The 19,182-nt window shown below is 44.3% G+C and overlaps 1 protein-coding gene across 2 annotated transcripts in view; it reads left to right on the top strand.

Annotated features, from left to right (window-relative positions):
* Positions 1-19,182, top strand: part of LOC140211536 (solute carrier organic anion transporter family member 3A1-like) — a 307,116-nt gene that overhangs the window by 262,297 nt on the left and 25,637 nt on the right. For both annotated transcript variants that reach the window (XM_072281326.1, XM_072281327.1), the window contains exons 6-7: positions 4,160-4,358; positions 13,539-13,677. In XM_072281326.1, the coding sequence (XP_072137427.1) occupies positions 4,160-4,358; positions 13,539-13,677 (338 nt within the window). The remainder of the gene's footprint in view (positions 1-4,159; positions 4,359-13,538; positions 13,678-19,182) is intronic.

Below are 19,182 nucleotides of genomic sequence, written 5' to 3'. Positions count from 1 at the left end.
CCTTAATGCCGAAGAACTTGAAGTTATTGACCCTCTCCACGTCAGTTCCTCTGATGAAGACTGGCTTCTGGGCAGCACCCAATTAATTAGCTTGTTTATTTCGGCTTTTTTCTTAAAGATGTGCTGGGTGCGCTCCGGCTACCACTGCGCCCCTGCATGCCTCGCGGCCCGGTATCGGTCTGCGGCCCAGAGGTTGGGGACCACTGCTCTAACTGATCTATGCCTCCTATCATCTTGTACACCTCTGTCAAGTCACCCCTCATCCTCCTTTGCTCCCAAGAGAAAAGTCTTAGCTTACTCAGTCTAACTTCATAAATCATGCTCTCTAATCCAGGCAGCATCCCGGTAAACCTCCTCTGCACTCTCTTTCCTTTAATGAGGCAACCAGAACTGAATCAATACTGAAGTGTGGTCTAACCAGAAATTTATAGAGCCGCTACATTATTTCATGGCTCTTAAACTCAATCCTCAGACTAATGAAGGCAAACACACCATATGCCTTCTTAGCAGCCCCATCAGTTTATGTGGCAGCTTTGAGGGGTCTATGGACATGAATCCCAAGATCCCTCTGTTCCTCCACACTGCTAAGAATCATGCCGTTAACTCTGTATCCTGCCTTCAGTTTCAATCTTCCACAGTGAATCGCTTCGCAGGTCACTTCTAAGTGTAGAAAGCCTCCAACCTGATGGCATGAATATTGATGTCTTGAACTTCCGGTAATGCCCCCCTCCACCCTTCAGCATTCCCTTTCCCTCTCTCACTTTGTCTCTTTGCCTGCCCATCGCCTCCCTCTAGTGCACTTCCCCCCCTTTCTTTCTTCCATGGCCTTCTGTCCTCTCCTGTTAGATTCCCCCTTCTCCAGCCCTGTATCTCTTTCACCAGTCAACCTCCCAGCTCTTTATTTCATCTCTCCCCCTCTCGGTTTCACCTATCACCTTGTTTTTTTCTCCCCTCCCCCCACCTTTTGAATCTACTCCTCAACTTTTTTCCATTTTTTTTCCTCCATTCCTGCCGAAGGGTCTCGGCCCAAAACATCAACGGTACTTTTTTCCATAGATGCTGCCTGGCCTGCTGAGTTCCTCCAGCATTTTGTGTGTGAGCCACTTCTACCCAGCTCTGCGTCCTTTCAATGTCCTGTTGTAGCCCTTGACAATATTCTACACCATGTGTAGGATTACAGCAATGGTGAGGAGATTACAGTCAGAAATTAGCCTGTAGGCAGTTAATGACCCTGTTACAATGCAGTGGGCCAACCTTCCTCATCGGAACCTGCATGTGCTTAAGAGAGGGCATTAGCAAGAGTGTTTCTCCCTAGAATGACCATATCAGCTTTCCACACTGCTTACTCGGCATATTATATAGTTAATGTGTGAGTGCAGTGCATGCAAAATATTGCCCTCATAAACTGCGATGTCAGATGTGACCCATGGCACGGGTGTGCACATACAGCACATTTGACATTTGAAAGACCTGGACAAGGAGAGGATGTTTCTTACTGTAGGAGAGTCTAGAACCAGAAGGCACAGCCTCAGAACATAAGACATTCCTTTGGAACATAGATGAGTAGGAATTTCTTTAACCAGAGGGTGGTGAATCTGTGGAATTCAGTGCCACAGATGGCTGTGGAGGCCAAGTCATTGGTATATTTAAAGCAGGGATTGATAGGTTCTTGACCAGGAAAGGCATCAAAGGCTATGGGGAGAAGGCAGGAGAATGAAGTTGAGGAGGAAAATAGATCTGCCATGATCAAGTGGTTGAGCAGACTCGATGGGCCAACTGACCAATTCTGATTCTCTGTCTGACGGCTTTATGGCTTTATTTTGGGGCTCAGATGATGACTGAAGGATTCAAACAGTGATCACCATTTCACATCACTGAATCCCTATCGTCCTAAGAATAGCAAAGTACAGCAAGACGTATCCTGATACCAGGGTTTATATCAAGATATGGTGTTATCTTGATTAAGATAGGTCATTGTGGCTATCCCTCGAGGATGATGGTCTTCGTTCTGAAGAAGTGGCTCACAGAGCGAAGACGCCTGTGGGTGTATTTGTTTAACGTGTACTTGATGTTGCACTCCAAGAAGCACATGATACTTCACAAATCAACCAACTGATTCCAGTGGCATGGAAACCACGACGATTGGAGCTGATGGATTCGTTTCAGCCTTCATCCGCCTTCACAGCCATTAAGTTGGAAGTAACTTCGTCTGCCTGTTCCACCGTTGAGGTCTTGGTTGGATTGTTCTTTGTCAGGGACCTCACCCTTGACCTTACCGCCATGGGTGACCCTACCAGGAGCATAGCTCCAGACGGCATTGCTCTCGGGATCACAGGACCACACAAGCCTCTCCACCGCGACAAGGTGACAATCCACGGAGAAGATAGGAACATTATGGAAACAGTTTGGGCTGTGATGTTTTTACATTTTCAGTAAAGACTGAGGAAAAAGGAAACAATATTTTAACAATTAATAATATAAGAAATATTTTTAGGCCATTAGAATATATTTTTTTCAGGCTCCTTGTAAACTGAACATGGTGACTACAATCCTTGTTTCGAGTACAATTCCGACAGCCTGGTCCCCTGAGCGGGCAGCACCTAGTATTGTGGCCTCCCCCAGCCAGCGAACATTGGCAGCCACTGAACCCAGTGGCATGAGCATCCATCCAGGTTATCAGCCTCGTAGAACCTCCATGGAGTTAAAATGGATACAGCCTTGTTTCTCGTTACAGAGTGGATGGCAGGGCGCTGGGGTGTGCAGTAGAACAAAGGGATCTGGGAATACAGATTCACAGTTCCCTGGAAGTGGCATCACAGGTGTATTAGGGTGAGAAAGAGGAGTTATAGCACATTGGCCTTCATTGGGCTTAAAAAGAGGATTTTCATAGCAGTCAGAGAGTCCATTCTCACGTACGGATGCGAGATGTGGACACTCACCAGGATGATGCGTAAATCTAGATGGTTGCTATACACGAATGCTCCGGATGGCTCTTGACGTGAGTTGGCAATAGTACATAACGAACGTCGAGCTCTATAACAACCTACTGATGCTCACCACTAAAATCGAGGCGAGGAGACTGCAAATAGCGGGGCACTGTCTACGCCACCGCGAGCTACCTGCCAGCCTAGTTGTCATATGGGAGCCCAAGCACAGGAGGATGAACCCTGGGCACCCTCCCTAGACTATGGTCAACACGCTCCTAGAAGACAGCGGCGCGGCTAATGTAGATGAACTGAACACACTGATGAGGGAGAGGGAGAAGTGGAGAGTCCGTCATCGTGCCCGTCGCCGGCCCCCTAGGCCTGAGTTGACGTAGTAGTAGTGGCCTTCATAAGTCAAAGTATCGAGTACAAAAGTTGGGATGTTATGTTGAAGTTGTATCAGATATTGGAGAAGGCAACTTTGTAGTATGGTGTGCAATGGGACTAGTCACATACCTACGGGATAGATAGAAGATTGAAAGAGTACAGAGAAAATTTACAATGATGTTGTCAGTACTGGAGGACCTGAATTATAAGAGACTTTTAATTCTGTTTTAAGACTCTTCTGGATAGATACGTGGAGCTTAGAAAAATAGAGGGCTATGGGTAACCCTAGGTAATTTCTAAAGTAAGTACATGTTCAGCACAGCATTGTGGGTCGAAGGGCCTGTATTGTGCTGTAGGTTTTTCTATGTTTCTATAAGGAAAGGTTGAAAGATTTGGACTTTATTCCCTGGAGTACAGGAGAATGAGGGGAGATTTGATGAGGTATATAGAATATATGAGGAGTATAAATGGGTTAAATACAGACAGGCTTTTTCCACTGAGGTTTGGTAAGACTAGAACCAGAGATCAAAGATTAAAGGTGAAAGGTGAAAAATTTAAGGGGAACCAGAGGGGGATTTTCTTCATTCAGAGGGTTGTGGACTGCGCTGCCAGTGGAAGTGATGGGTGTGGGTTTGATTGCAACATGTAAAGGAAGTTTAGATAGGCACACGGATGAGAAGGGTCTTGATTTCCAGGTCCAATGGGACTATGCAGAATAACGATTTGGCACAGACTAGATGGGCTGAAGGGCTGGTTTCTGTGCTGTCACGCTCTATAACTCAATAACTCTGACCCCTGCAAAGGTTTCATACCACACAAACATGTTGCATTGTCGTTTTTCTAATTAGGTGTCACTGCTGTTCCTTGTGTGTGCCTTGGGATTTTTCTGGGTGGCTTTGTACTGAAGAAAATGAGCCTTACTCCACTGGGAGCAATCAAAATGACCATGACTGTCAACTTGTTGTCGACTGCCACGTACGTGATGCTGCTGTTCCTGGGCTGTGAAACGGGGCCGTTCGCTGGTGCAACAGTTGCCTATAAAAACAGGTAAGGAGCACGTGATAAAATCCTGGCATTATTAATGCTTCTTCAACAGCTGTTTGATGCAGGGTCACTTCAAAATTGTTCTGGGCACAGACTGGGATCTGTTGAAGGAGAGACGGTAACGCACAGGGCATTCCCATTCCACAAACACTTGTTTTGAGCCATGATTTATTTTTAGTGTTCCAGTTACAGGAAAGTGATAAGGGAGAAGATTATATTTGCCGTGGGCAGCTTCCCTCAACAGAGCAATACAATCATCAGGTCACCCTGTCACATTGGCAGTAAATCAGGCTTGTGTAGCTGTCGTACTTCATTCTGTATTCTGTTATTGTTTCAGATTCAGATTTCTTCAGGCTTATATACCACATGTAGGCCGAAAGGTGCATTGGCAGCAGAGGCCCTGGCCAGGTGCCATGAGTAAGAGTGGACAGACAAATCTCCATGGTTTCTCTACTATCTGGCTTTATTCCAGAATGTTCATGGTTAACATGGATGCTGATGCTACCGTGTCACCACAGTAATGTTCTGGAGTTCGGAGTTCATTTCCGACGCTATTCTGTAAGGAGTCTCTGTTCATCCTCCCCGTGGAATGGGTGGATTGTCTCTAGGTCCTCCAGTTTGCTCCCACAGTCCGAAGTCGTACTGGTAGCTTAATTGGTGGTTGTGAAATGGTCCCATATTTTAGGTTAGGGTTAATCGGGTTTGTTGGGGGTTATTGAGGCAGCGTGGCTCGAAGGGCTGGAAGGGACTTCTCCATTCTGTACTGCTAAATAAATAAACTGAAAATGAACTGTGTGGTTGACAGGAAGAAGGCCAAGTGAGCGGAAGGGATTCATCCTGGAGAAAGAGGACGTAATGCATTTGGAGAGGGCACACAGGGGAAGGCAGGATATTTAAGAATTGGCCAGTCCTGGAGTTCACGTCCAGAAATTCCAAAAGGCATCCCATGCAGATGGGTAGCATAGTTAAGCAGGCATACAGAATACTCAGCTTGTAGGTAGATGGGACGAGACAGGAAACAGGGTTGGCATAGACTGGGTGGGCCGTAGGGCCTGATTCTATGCTGTCATGCTCCATGACTCTAAATAGGTGCTTGTTGGTCCTGGAGAGAAGGAGAATAAGGGAAGATCGTAAAGAGGTATACAGAATTCTGAGGAGTATAGATAGGGTAAATACAATCAGGGTTTTTTTTTCACTGAGGTTGGGTGAAGTTAGAACTAGAGGTCATAGGTTTAGGGTGAAAAGGGAACTATTTAAGGGGAACCTGAGGGGAACTTCACTCAAAGGGTGTTGCAAGTGCGGAATGAGCTGCTAGTAGAAGTGGTAGATTTGGGTTTAATTGCAGCACTTAAGAGAAAATATGGGAGTGTTATGGAGGGCTATAGTTTGGTTGCAGATGGGTTGGACTAGGCAGAAGATCAGCGTGGACTAGGTGGTCTAGTGAGCTTGTTTCTGTGGTAAGTCAAGCAGATTGGGGGATGTGCTTAGCAATTGCCTGTCCTGAGTGCTGCCGGTAGCTGAAACTCCCAGCCATTGTGACGGTGAATGTCTCTTTGCCAGCCATCTAAGGGGTGCTGAGAGCCTTGAGTGGACTGGCAAGTGGTGAGGGTCCCCAGCAGGGTGAGACTTGGGGGTGGAATGGAACCTCTGGATCCCTGGAGGATTGGAGGCTGGTGGGATGAACAAACAGCAGCGAATCCAAAGCAAAGTTCAAAGTAAATTTATTATCCAAGGACATCTGAGATTCATTTTCTTGCTGGCAATCACAGCATATGCAAAAAATACAATAGAACCAATGAAAGACCACACCCAGCAGGACAGACAGCAACCAATGTGCAAAAATCTTCAGAGAGAGCAACAAACTGTGCAAACACAAGAAGAAAGAGAAAAATAGTGATAATAATGAATAAATAAATAAGCAATAGATATACAGAATAGGAGATATACGGAAGAGCCGTTCAAAGTGAGCTCGGTTCAGTGGGAGCAGTTCAGTGATGGGTGAATGGAGTTGTGTGAAGAACCTAATGCTTGAAGGGTAATAACCGTTCCTGAAGCAGACCTTTGTGGTGTATTTGATAGTTTCCCAGACAGACAATTACATAGAAAATAGGATGTAGAAATCACAGCACAGTACCTGCTCTGAGCCCATGGTGTTGTACCAGTCTTTAACCTGCTCCCAGTTCAATCTAACCCTTCCCTTTCCTCCCCCTGCTGCTGTTAGTGCTTGTTACACCACGGGCGCTTCATTGCTCTTCCCATAACAATTTTTTTTTTGACCAGTCAGGTTTGTTAGCCCCGAGCTGGACCTGGGGACCGGACGACCACTTAGTCTGGCCTCTTCCCTTTGAGCTGTTTGGCATGGGTGACCCTACCAAGAATCAAAGCACAAGGCCCTGACTCAGCCCAAGTAGCTCTCTGGGTTACTGAGGCATGCAAGCATCCAAAGTCGTGGTCCTGTTGGGGGATCCCTCCCCCAGAGACTTCCATTTTTTAATTTGTTCCATGTGCCTACCTAAGCCTGTCTTAAACACCCCTAATATATCTGCCTTTATCACCACCCCTGTGCACCCACCGCTGTCTATGTAAAAAATCTCCCTCTGACATCCCCCCCACCCCTAACACTTTCCTGCAGTCACCTATAAAGTGCATAATTCTGATTTGATGGAGACAGCCGTGAGAAGCACGGAGAACCATCTGGAGAAACTTCTGAAATGCCCGGTTCGCTGCTGTTGCTACTGTGCGATCGAGAATCTCCGGAGGGAAGGCCCCAAAATCCTCGACTTTGCCTGCTGCTGGCGGCCGGGGCTGGGGTCGAAGTACTCGGCAGAGATGGTGCTCGGTGCTCGGTGTTGGAGGGCTGGTCGGAGGCTCGAAGTTTTCGGACGACTCAGAGTTGCACTGTGGTCGGGCATGGCAGGAGAGTTTTCTTCCTTCTCCCGTCTGCGTGAGATGTGGGACTTTCGAGAGACTTGGAACTTTTTTTACTGTGCCCATGGCCTGTTCTTCATCAAGTTACGGTATTGCTTGCACTGTTGTAACTATATGTTATAATTATGTGGTTTTTGTCAGTTTTTCAGTCTTGGTCTGTCTTGTGTTTCTGTGATATCACACCGGAGGAATATTGTATCATTTCTTAATGCATGCATTACTAAATGACAATAACAGAGGACTACATGTCCTCATAATCTAAAAAAAAGTATGCACTCTCGTATTAGTCTTTTTTTGCGCTGGGAAGGTCACTGGCTACCCAATAGATCAATGCCTCTTTTTGTCTTGTACACCTCAATCAAGTCACCTTCGGCAACACAGGACTCCAAGACAGAATGGAGTTTCTGGATCTGTGACGGACTGGAGGCTGACGGGATGAGCAAACAGCAGAGGTTGTGCTGCCTTTGTTATTGGTCCCTAGACAGACAGACAATTACCCAGTTGATTTATATGAAACAGTCTGCCCTTAATTGTCAGCACTCCAGTCAAGAAGAATTGATTGAAACTGAAGTGGTATGGGCCGATGGGAGGAAGTAAAAGACAATAAAGCCTGAAATCTTTTCTCTGTTGTCAGTGATAAAGTGCTTCTCATTGCATATGCATGAACGGGGAGATATAAAGGATAAGGTAGATAATCGGGTTCATCTGAGGGAGGTGTACAAGATGATAAGAGGCATAGATCGAGTGGATAGCCAGAGACTTCTTCCCAGGGTGGAATTGGCTAATACAAAGATGCATAATTTTAAGGTGTTGGGAAGAAAGTATGGGGGGGGGGGGGATATCAGAGGGAGGTTTTTCACGCAGAGAGTGGTGAGTGCATGGAACACCCTGTCAGGGGTAGTAGTAGAAGCCGATGCATTAAGGGCATTTAAGGAGCTCTTTGGTACGTGGATGATAGACAAATGGAGGGCTATGTGGGAAGGAAGGGTTAGATTGATCATAGAGTAGGTTCAAAGGTCAGCACAACATCATGAGCTGGAAGGCCTGTACTGTGCGGAGGTGTTCTCTGTTCTATTTCTCACATCTCATGACAAACTGATGAGGTGCAACCGTCGCTATGAAATTAACTGCAGATGTTACAAGTTTGGTTAAAAAATTGCAGAGAAGATGAAAGTTGTGGGCAGGGATCTGAGTAATAACAAACTACTGCTTAAGCAAATTGCTGTCATAGATTCATACCACACCGAATAAAGTCATTCCATCCACCGCACCCATGCAGGCCAACCTCATTTGCCAGCACCATCACTCCGGCTTGGAAGGCTTTTGCTCGTAACACTTTTACACCTATCAGTCTGTGGTCACTTCACAAAACCGCAGAGGTCCAATGTCCAACTAAATTGCCAACTCTTACTTCCAGAAACTTGACAACTCATGTTCTCAGAGACATGTTTTTATTGGTTAGTTTGTTTATTTTGTAATTATTTGTCTCATTTTTGCATTTGCAGTTTGTCTTCTTGTGCACATTGTCGGTTTTTGTGTGTAGTTGCTTATTGATTCTATTGTATTTCTTTGTTCTACTGTGAGGAAATAATTATCAGAGTATTATATAGTGACATAAATATACTTCCATAAATAAATTTACTTTGAACTTTGAACTCTGGGAGCCCTCATTCTGGTGAATCAGTCTTGGCCTCTGGGTCCTCCTGATCCATGTCATGTGTACAGTTCCAGAAACAGACCAGCTTCATTATACACATAGATCCTCTTGAATTACCATGTGGCCTCTGAAATCTCTTTAGTGTTTCAGAGTGTAGCAGCAAATAATCAGACTACCAGCAAATGTGTTTCAGCCAAAGGTGATTTTTAAACTTGGAGAAACATATGGCTGGATAGTTAACTCTGTTTTGCTCTTACCTCAGGCTGCTTCATTTTAAAATGTTTTGATAGTTTGGCTTATTCTGACCCATGATCCCCTTGACACAATATCAGGGAATTTTCTACAATTGGTAAGTCAATCTTAACAGAGTTTTATAAAATCAAACAACACAATTCCTGTGTGTTCTGAGGAAAATGAGGAGCCATATCAAGATGTATAGTAAAATTAACAAAACCCTTGTAGACACAAAAATATTCAACACCATAGTGCACAAAGAAAGAAATGGTCATTATACAGTCAGTGGCCATTTTGTTCGATACAGGAGTGGAAGTCTGTGTGGTTTTCTGCTCTTGTAGCTTATCTACTTCAAGGCTTGATGTTGATTCTTCTTTGTTTCCTCAGACACATCATTCTGTTTAGAATTGAAGTGTGGACCAGAAATTCCTGAGGAATGCAAGTAGCTGTGTGCAGACACTCAGTAGCCACGTTATTAGTTACATCCTGTAGTTAATAAGTTGGCTACTGAGTTTATGTTCGTGGTCTTCTGCTGCTGTAGCCACCCACTTCAAGGCTCAATGTGTTGGGCATTCAGAGATGCTCTTCTGCACACCACATGGTTATTTGATTTACTGTCTCCTTCCTGTCAGCTTGAACCAGTCTGGCCATTCTCCTCTGACGCCTCTCATCAACAAGGCATTTTCACCCACAGAATAGCTGCTCACTGGATTTTTTTTTTGGTTTTTTGCACCTTTCTCTGTAAACTGCTGTGTGTGAAAATCTCAAGAGATCAGTTTCTGAGATGCTCAAACCACCCCGTCTGGCACCAACGATGATTCCGCAGTCAAAGTCCACTTAGATAATATTTCTTCCCCATTCTGATGTTTGGTCTGAGCAATGACTGAACTCCTTGACTACATCTGCATGCTCTTATGCATTGAGTTGCTGTTGCATGATTGCCTGATTAGCTGTTTGCACGAACGAGCAGCTGTACAGGTGTACCTAATAAAGTGGCCACTGAGCATACTTGGCAGGACGACAGCTGGTCTTCCGTGTTAACACGATCTAATACCACAGTTGAATGATGTGTCTCATGTTAGGCTGTGCTCAGGAGCTGAGTTGTCATCGTACTGGCGTCACTTTACCAGATGGCATTGTTTGCAGCCGTGTTCATCCCTGAAACGTAGGATTTACTCTTGCAGTACCTCCTGTCAGCCAGGTGTAACTATTGAGCTTCACAAAAAGGATAAGTACACCAGCAGGTTTTATTTTTACAGCAACATGCGATAGTTGCGTAAACCTACCAGGAGCAGTTTAGTGTAAGGTGGCTGATATTTTGGATCAAAACAAAATATGCTATGCTGGAATGTGTGGCAACACTTGCGGGCTGCCCCCGGCACATCCTTGGGTTGTGTTGGTTGTTTACGCAAACGACGCACTTCACTGTATGTTTCAATATCATCATCATCGTTATTTGCCATGTGATATGACGTGAGCAACCATGGTCTATCCGTGCCGTGGTTGTTCATAGCAAATTTTCCCACTGAAGTGGTTTGCCATTGCCACCTTCTGGGCAGTGTCTTTACAAACCATTACCAATATCCTTCCGAGATTGTCTGCTTGGTGTTAGGGGTCGCACAGGACTTGTGATAGGCAGCAGTTGCTCATACGACCATCCACCACCTGCTCTCATGGTTTCAGTGCTACGCCGTACAGGCGGCCTGCAGGCTAGTGGAGAGAAGGAGCGCCATACACCTCCTCTGGTGGAGTGGTATCTCCACCCCAACACCCTATGTTTCAATGTATGTGTAATAAATAAATTAATCTGAGTGCAGATAAAATGACTGCTGGAAGAACCCTGAGGTGCAGGCAGCATCTGTGGAGGGAAATGGATGGGGTTGAAACCTTTCACTGGACTGAGAGAGAGAGGTAATGAAAAGGTGAGTGGATGGGCTGGAGCGAGAACCAGCAAGTGTGGGTCGAGTAGGGGAGAGGTGATGGGCAGGAGGGGAGAGTGGAAGTAGTGACAGAAGTTGGGGGGGAGCAATAGGTGGAGTCAACAGAAGGCTGAAAATGATGGAGTCTGGTAGGAGAGGAAGGTGGAGCATGGAATCGAGTGAGGAAGGTAGGAAGAGCAGGTGGGAACTGTACAGGAGGGGAATCAGTGTGTAAGTGATGGGCAGAACGAGTGGGTCTAGGAGGGGTAAGAACCAAGGTGATGGAGGTTGGGGTAAGTGAAGGAGGAGCTGGGTAGATCAGAAGGAGAGATAAGATGGATGGGGGGGAACTGCTTTGATCTGATTTTGAGACCATTGTGATTATGAGACCATCATCTATTTTACGCTCTTTTCTGTAGTTTATGCTGCAGCTTCGCTTGGCCAAGTGGTTAAGGCATTCGTCTAGTTATCTCAAGGTCGCTAGTTCGAGCCTCAGCTGTGGCAGCCTGTTTGTGCCCTTGAGCAAGGCACTTAATCACACATTGCTCTAGTCTGTGCAAGGAGTGGTGCCCCACACAGACTTCCAATTTGTAAGGCATGAAAATGCCCGACGCAGGCCTCTCATGGTCTGAGTCGACGTTCCCTCCCTCCCTCCCTTCGCTGGGTTGCACACTTCATTTTTAAACACAACTGGTGTTGCAACCATGTAGTAAACCCCCAGCTGAACAAAATGCTTCTGACTTGCTCGAGTCCCAGCTGATGGAGTGTTACTAATTTCTGGACATTTCCCTATCACACCGAGAAGCGGAGTCTTAATGGAGAATAGATGTAGAACACATTGCTGAGCTACCTAGTGGATTCTTCCTGAGTTTCATCAGCTCAGATCAGCCAACAGCGAATTAGTGAATTCAAATCCAAGTATTCTGTCTACCAACTCAGTGCTAATTACCACTTAATTCAGGCATAGGAAGAAGAGTATACAATTTAGCTCCTGATATCTACCCCACCATTCAGTGAGTTATGGACACGTTGTGGTCTAACTCCACGTATTCATCTTTGGCCTCCCTCCCTTAGAACACGGAACAATACAACAAAGGAACCGGCCACTTGACCCTCAATGTTTGTGCCAAACACAATGCTCAATCTCTTCTGCCTCTACATGGCCCACATTCCTCTATTTTCCCACCATTCTCTTCAACATCAATACCGTATCTGCTTCCACCACTAGCCCTGATACTGACCACTCTTTGTTTAAAAAAAATACCCTGCTCTGTACATTTCCTTTAAATTCCACACACCCCACCCTTACTGCATGTCCACTGCTGTTAATATATTTCATTAATAAAACTCTAATCGCACTCAAGTGTTAAATTGACATTGACTGAGCATCAACTCCCGCCACTGCCTACCAGGAGGTCGTACATTCTCCCTGTGACCACGTGGGTTTCCTCCGGGTGCTCCTGTTTCCTGTCACAGCCCAAAGATGTAGCTATTGGTAGGTTTAATTGCTCAGTGTAAATAGGCTGGGGTTAAATTGGGGGATTGCTAGGTGGTGTGGCTCAAAGAGTTTCTGCACTACATCTCAATAAATAAATTGAAGGTGGAAGAGAATCCTAAACTTCTGTCAGCTTTTGTGCGTAGCAGTGTTTCCTCGCTTCACCCCTGAAAGGGCTTATTCAAATTTTTAGACTTTGATCCCCGGTCCTAACTTTCACAACCAAGGGACTCACTCTCAACCTACAGTAGCTGCTTGTCTTTTCACCTTGAAAACATGGATTAAATTGCAGTTTAAACTAATTTAGAGCCTTTTTTTTTGTAATCTCTCTTTAATGTTTGGAGTTTCCTCTCAGATTTTCTCTACACTCTAGTGCAATTGATTGAAGAAAGCTACTCCTTTACACTGTCTGCTTAACTCTCTGTAAAGGTTTTGTGCTTGGCCTACTTAATCCCTGTTTACATCAACAAGCATGGTTAACGCTGGAAGTTGAATCTATATTAAGTGAAATCCTTTCTATTTTACAAGGCCATTTACAGATAATCTGTCAATTTAACAAATGAATTGCAGCTTCTGGAAGCTATATAAATCAAGTGAGCCGTCACCAAATTCAACAACACTTGAATACAGATTGTAAATCATGGAAAAATATTGGAAAAGTTTTAACAGAAATCAGTCACTATTTGAAACAATCTGGAAAAACCACTGATACTCTCGCTGTCCTGGGAAAATGCTGAGAAAGAAGATATTAACCTTTGTGGAAGGTAGCCTCAACTTCATTAACAATTTTATTACAGTAATCACATTCTCACCATGTAGAGACAATTGTCCAAGCAACATTGTGTTTCAGTTTGTAGCAATGTGTTATTTTATTGGCAGCTTTCCAAGTGTTCAAATTAAGCTTTTAGCTTTTGGACACGGTCTCACTGTGACTTTGGATTGCTTTTCAGTTCCTTTGATGGATTCAAAAGAGATCTGACTGTGTTATGTAATGAAGATTGCAGATGCTCAAAAGAGATGTTAAATCCGGTCTGCGGGTCTGACGGCATCACCTACCTTTCGCCATGTTTTGCTGGATGTACCAACAAGGTGAGCTTTCTCATGCTCCTTAAATGGTTGTGCTGTTAGATTTTACATTCAGAAGTAGAATCAAAGCTACTGTGTATTATTGTGTAACGAGAAAGAATTTATTGCTGATCAGGTCTGATAAGGACTGATAACAACAGAAGTGTGTTTTTTGTAAGAATTGAAAGTGGTTGGTGCGGCTGTAACGAAACCCAATTTCCCTCGGGATCAATAAAGTATATCTATCTATCTATCTATCTATCTATCTGTTTCAATCAGATCTCCTCTCATCCTAAATTCCAGTGTATACAATCCCAGTCACTCCAATCTTTCAACATATGACAGTCCCACCATCCCGAGAATTAACCTCATGAACCTCCGCTGCACTCCTTCAATAGCAAGAATGTCCTTCCTCAAATTTGGAGACCAAAACTGTACACAATACTCCAGGTGTGGTCTCACCGGGCACTGTACTACTGCAGAAGGACCTCTTTGCTCCTATACTCAACTCCACTTGTTATGAAGGCCAACATACCATTAGCTTTCTCAATTCAGAATTGAGGTGAGTGAAGTTATCCACACTGGTTTAGGAGCCTCATGGCTGTAGGGTACTAACTGTTCCTGAACCTGGTGGTGTGGGACCTAAGGCCCCTGTACCTCCTTCCCAATGGTAGCAGCAATGTCCTCTGCCTCCTTTTTATGTAACAGTGGAAGTATCTGTTGGGAGGGAAGGCAAAAAAAATTTTGAAGTATTCTTTAAGAGATTCTGTAGATGCTGGAAATCCAGAGCAACACGCTCAAAAACGAGACCCTTTTCAGCCCAAATCTTCGACTGTTTAATTATTCCTCTCCATTGACACTGCCTGATCTGCAGAGTTCCTCCAACATTTCGTGTGTGTTACCTGAAGTGTTGTTTGAATATTTCTTGGTGGAATTTTGCAAGTCAAGCAAGTAATGTACATGTGAGCAAGATTTACATGCTTCTGTGAATTGCTTTCTGGATTTTATTTTCTGGCTAAGTGTGAAAGTCTTAATCATCTCATTGTGTTTGAGTCATTTCATTGAAATGTCCTTTTTCTACTGTTTTCCTATACATTGATTGCATATAACAGAGGCCTGCAGTTTGTGGCGTAAGGGAATGCCTAAAGTAGGAATAGATCCCGCTGAGATCAGCAGGATATCTGCCCCATTTAAGCCTAATTAAAATTTGCAAGTGGGAGGGTGGCATTGAGATGCTAGATGTTTGTTATGGCCACTTCTTTCATCTGCTGTGCATATTCATGGACATTTCCGCAGGGATACGTACGTAGCACATTTCATATAGTAAAATATTCAAAGGTGCTTCACAGGAGAAATATCAAACACTGAGCCATATAAAGAAATAGTGAGGCAAAATATTAAGGAGCAGCTTAACAGAGGAAAGGTTAAGGATAAAATCAGCAGAGTGATCAAGTTGCATAACAGAAAAAGGCCCTTCAACCCATCTATCTGTGCCAAACTATTAATCTGTCTAGTCCCATCAGCCTGCACCTAGACAATAGCCCTCCATACCACTCCCACCCAAATTTCTCTTAAGCGTTGAAATCGAACCCACATCCACAACTTCTGCTGGCATTTCACTCCACAGTCTGAGTGATGGACTTCTCCTTCATGTTCCCCTTAAACATTTCACCTTACACCCTTAACCCATGACCTCTAGTTCTAGTGTCATCCAACTTTATAATTGATGCCCCTCATAATTTTGCGTGCTGCTATCAAATCTCCCCTCATTCTCCAACGCTCTTTGGAGCTAGTTTCTCTATTCATGTTCAAGTTTAATTCCCATTCAATCATACATGAATATGCATGACAACAGCCAAACAAAACAGCGTTACTCCGAGGCCAAGGTACAAAACACAGTAACAACATTGTACACAGCGCAAGTTATGTAGAGTACATACACAATAGGAAGCACATATAAGATATCAGTAAGATGCAGTCACACAAAAAAGATAGTCCGAGACCCAGAGTCCATGAACGTTGCAGCAGTCTGCAGTCAAATGCAGCTTGCTGTCTGCCAAGTGTACAGTGAGGCAGCACTGACTCCAGCTTGGATGCTGTGCCACACTGCCTCCATTGTTAGCAATACCTTCATCTGTGTAGATCCTTAAATCAGTCTGTTTTCTTGTCAAAATTTTATTGATTTGTTTTTACCAGGACCTTAGTTTCATCTTGAAACAGTTCAGCATGTTTGCCATAGACCTCTCATGTCAGTTGATTCCAAGTTTTAAAAGTAAAATATAAATGGAAGTTCTTCTTAATAATTATTGTGGTGCAATTAATCTCAGATGTCAGGGAATTTGGGTACTTTGTAAATTCTATCTGGAAGCGTAGAGGGTGAGTCTGATAAGAACAAAGTCTAGCCACTAGAGAGCGCCATTTAAGCACAAATGATTCAGAAATTGTTTACCTGTTAATAGTAGCACCCAGCTGCTGCCTTTTTGCATTCTCATCTGTATTTGGGAAAATTAGCTAAGTATACTTAGAATTTTTTTCATAATTTATTGGAAAATCTATTAATTATGACTTTCTGCTGATATTATATAAAGAATTGGAAAAATATTCCACCCATTGATTTGTGGAATTTGTTGACTTGAGTTGCTATTGAGATTCACATAAGAAACATAGGAACACCGAAGAAGAGTAGACCCATTAGTCTGTCCTGCTGTTCAATATGACCTGCCGTAGGCCTTGATTCCTCTTCTGGGCCAGTTCCCCATAGACCTCAGGCCCTGCTCTTCCACAAAAATTACCTGCTTTCTCTTTGAAGGTCTTTAAAGATTCCCTTCTCCATTGGCAGTTAACACAGCAGCTGTAAGATGGGGTTGAATTCCCCCCGGAGAGGCCACAAGGAGCTTGTCCGTTCTCTGCGAGACTCTGCGTGATTTCCTCCTGGTGCCTTGGTTTCCTCCTACACTCCGAAAAGACGTACCACTTTTAAGTTTTGCAAGTTGTGGACCTGCTACGTTGGCACCAGAAACATGGCGACACTTGCGGGCAGCCCTCAGGCTGTGCTGATCGTAGATGCAAACAACACATTTCACTTCATATTTTGCTCTTTCAATGTACAGAACTGTGCAAGTTTCTTAGGCACACATAAATAGGGTGCCTAAGACTTTTTCACAGTGTTGTAATTATAAACTGGGAGCAGAGAGCAGGTTTGTAAATCAGGTGGGAACAAGCCATGTTGTGAATGGCGAGGGTGGAGTGCCGTGGGAGGGGTGTGGGACAGTGGGCAGTGAAAGAGTGTCGGTGTGGTGCGTGACATGGGTGTGGATATACCCAGCCCTGAGACAACAAGCAAGGTCTGTCATGAAATTTGTATTTTTCTTGCGACAGCAGTACAGTGCAATATACTAAAGTTACTACAGTCCTGTGCAAAAGTCTTACCACCCTAGCTATATGAGTAGACCTAAGACTTTTGCACAGTACTGTACTTGTGACAAATAAAATTTATCTTTACCCTTTGGGTAGGGAATTCCAAAATTCCACCTCTAGCTTATAGGAATGCAGTGTTGGCAAACCAGAACGAGATCAAGAGTTCAAAGATAAGGACACATTAAACAAAGAAGAGTTGTATTCCAAGGAACTAGGAGTGAAGACAAAAAAATGCTTCTGCACACAAAAAGTGTCATCAGTTTGGAATTATCTTGCACAAATGTCAATAGGTTACACTTCATTTATAAACTTTAAATCTGGAAATGATGGTTCCTTGTTGGCCAGAGTGTTAAGGAACTGAGCCAGAGCAGGTTGAGTATCGAGATTCTGCAGATGCTGGAAATCTCGAGCTATGCACATAAAATGCTGGAGGAACTCAGCTGGTCAGACAGCATCTGTGGAGGGTTTGGACCGAGACCCTTCATTCTGGTTCCCCTCTATAGATGCTGCCTCACTTGCTGAGATCCTCCAGCAGTTTGTGGATATAGAGTCTGGTCACTGCTTGAACATGATGATGTTGAATGGCTGGACCACTTCCTGGCCTTTGCATGCAGTCGTAGGACTTGTTATTCTATGATTTCTTTTTCATTAAAATTAATTGAATAAGTTTGAAGCTAATAGCTAACAATTTACTGGAGGAATCTACCAGGGAAATGTGGAAACTGGGAAAGAAGAGACAACCAGGAAAGAACGGAAAACTGGGGAAGAAATGAAGCTCGGAATGCATGAGAAGAGGAGTAAAATGTCAGCTGAGAAAGAGAAGAATCTGTGGAAACAGGGGAAGTGAGGATGGGGAGGGTGAATCTGTAAGTAACAGAACAGTTGCCAGAGGAGTGATATGAGGTGTGAGGAACATTAAATTTCACCAATGGTAGTAGCCTCTGAGGGGGTTAGCCAGGCACCAGACAACCTCCATCTGACTTCCAGACTTCCCGCAGCCATCCCAGGAGGGTCTGGGACCTACATGGACATCAGGAATTGCAAGAACATTGAATGAGTTGACCAGCACGAAACAATGCATAATAGTTGTGCATGTTTAGAATAATAGAGTCATAGAAAAATACAGCACAGAAACAGGCCCTTTGGCCCATCCAGTCCATGCCAAACCATTATTCTGCCTAGTCCCATCGACCTGCACCAGGACCATAGTCCCCCTTACCTCTCCCGTCCATATACCTACCCAAATTTCTAATGTTGAAATCGAGCTCAGTTCTATTGGCAGCTCGTTCCACACTTGCACCACTCTCAGAGTGAAAAAGTTCCTCCTCGTGTTCCCCTTAAACATTTCACCTTTCACCCTTAACCCATGACCTCTAGTTCTAGTCTCGCTTAACCTCAGTGGGAGAAGCCTGCTTGCACTTACCCTATCTACACCCCTCATAAAGTTTATATCCAGCCAATACCTTGATCCCAGCACATGTGCTCCAAACCAATCCCCATTGGAGGGCATGGCCTTCTGAGGCCTTTATCGTCAAAGATGTTTTTGCTGGGCAGCCTCTGCACCCTCTCCAGCATTGTCAAATCTTTCCTACAGTGCATGCAGTACTCCAGCTGAGGTCTAACCAGTGGTTTATAAAGTATACCCACACTACTTTTGTATTGAGTGCTCTGACTATTGAAGAGCAATACTCCATATATCTTCTTAACCATGTTTCCTGCCTGCACTGCCACCCTCAAGGTTTGCTTGATTTTCATGGCAAGCTCCCTCTGTATCTCTGTGCTCCTTTGAACTTAACCTTTCATAGTGTACAGTATGTCCCAACCTGATTAGTACTCCCAGAATTCATCGCCGCATATTTGCTTAAAATTGGTTACTTTAGCTTTCTAGCATCTGCGGAATCACTTGTGTTTACCTCACATGCATTTTGATGAAAACTCTATATGCCATTTCCCCAACAAATTGGTGTCTCCCCTCTAGACCTAGACAGCCTTCCATATTGCCAGCAGCTCCTCCAGTCTCCAACTTGCTTCCGGTGCCTCCAGCGTTCAGATCCAAATCATTCACGTGTAATAGAGAACAGCAAGGGGTCCAGCAGTACTCTCTGTAGAACC

This window comes from Mobula birostris, chromosome 17, assembly GCF_030028105.1.
Source record: "Mobula birostris isolate sMobBir1 chromosome 17, sMobBir1.hap1, whole genome shotgun sequence".
NCBI classification, from domain to species: Eukaryota; Metazoa; Chordata; class Chondrichthyes; order Myliobatiformes; family Myliobatidae; genus Mobula; species Mobula birostris.
The sequence above is the reverse complement of the archived record's forward strand: the minus strand, read 5'-3'. Positions and strand labels throughout refer to the sequence as shown.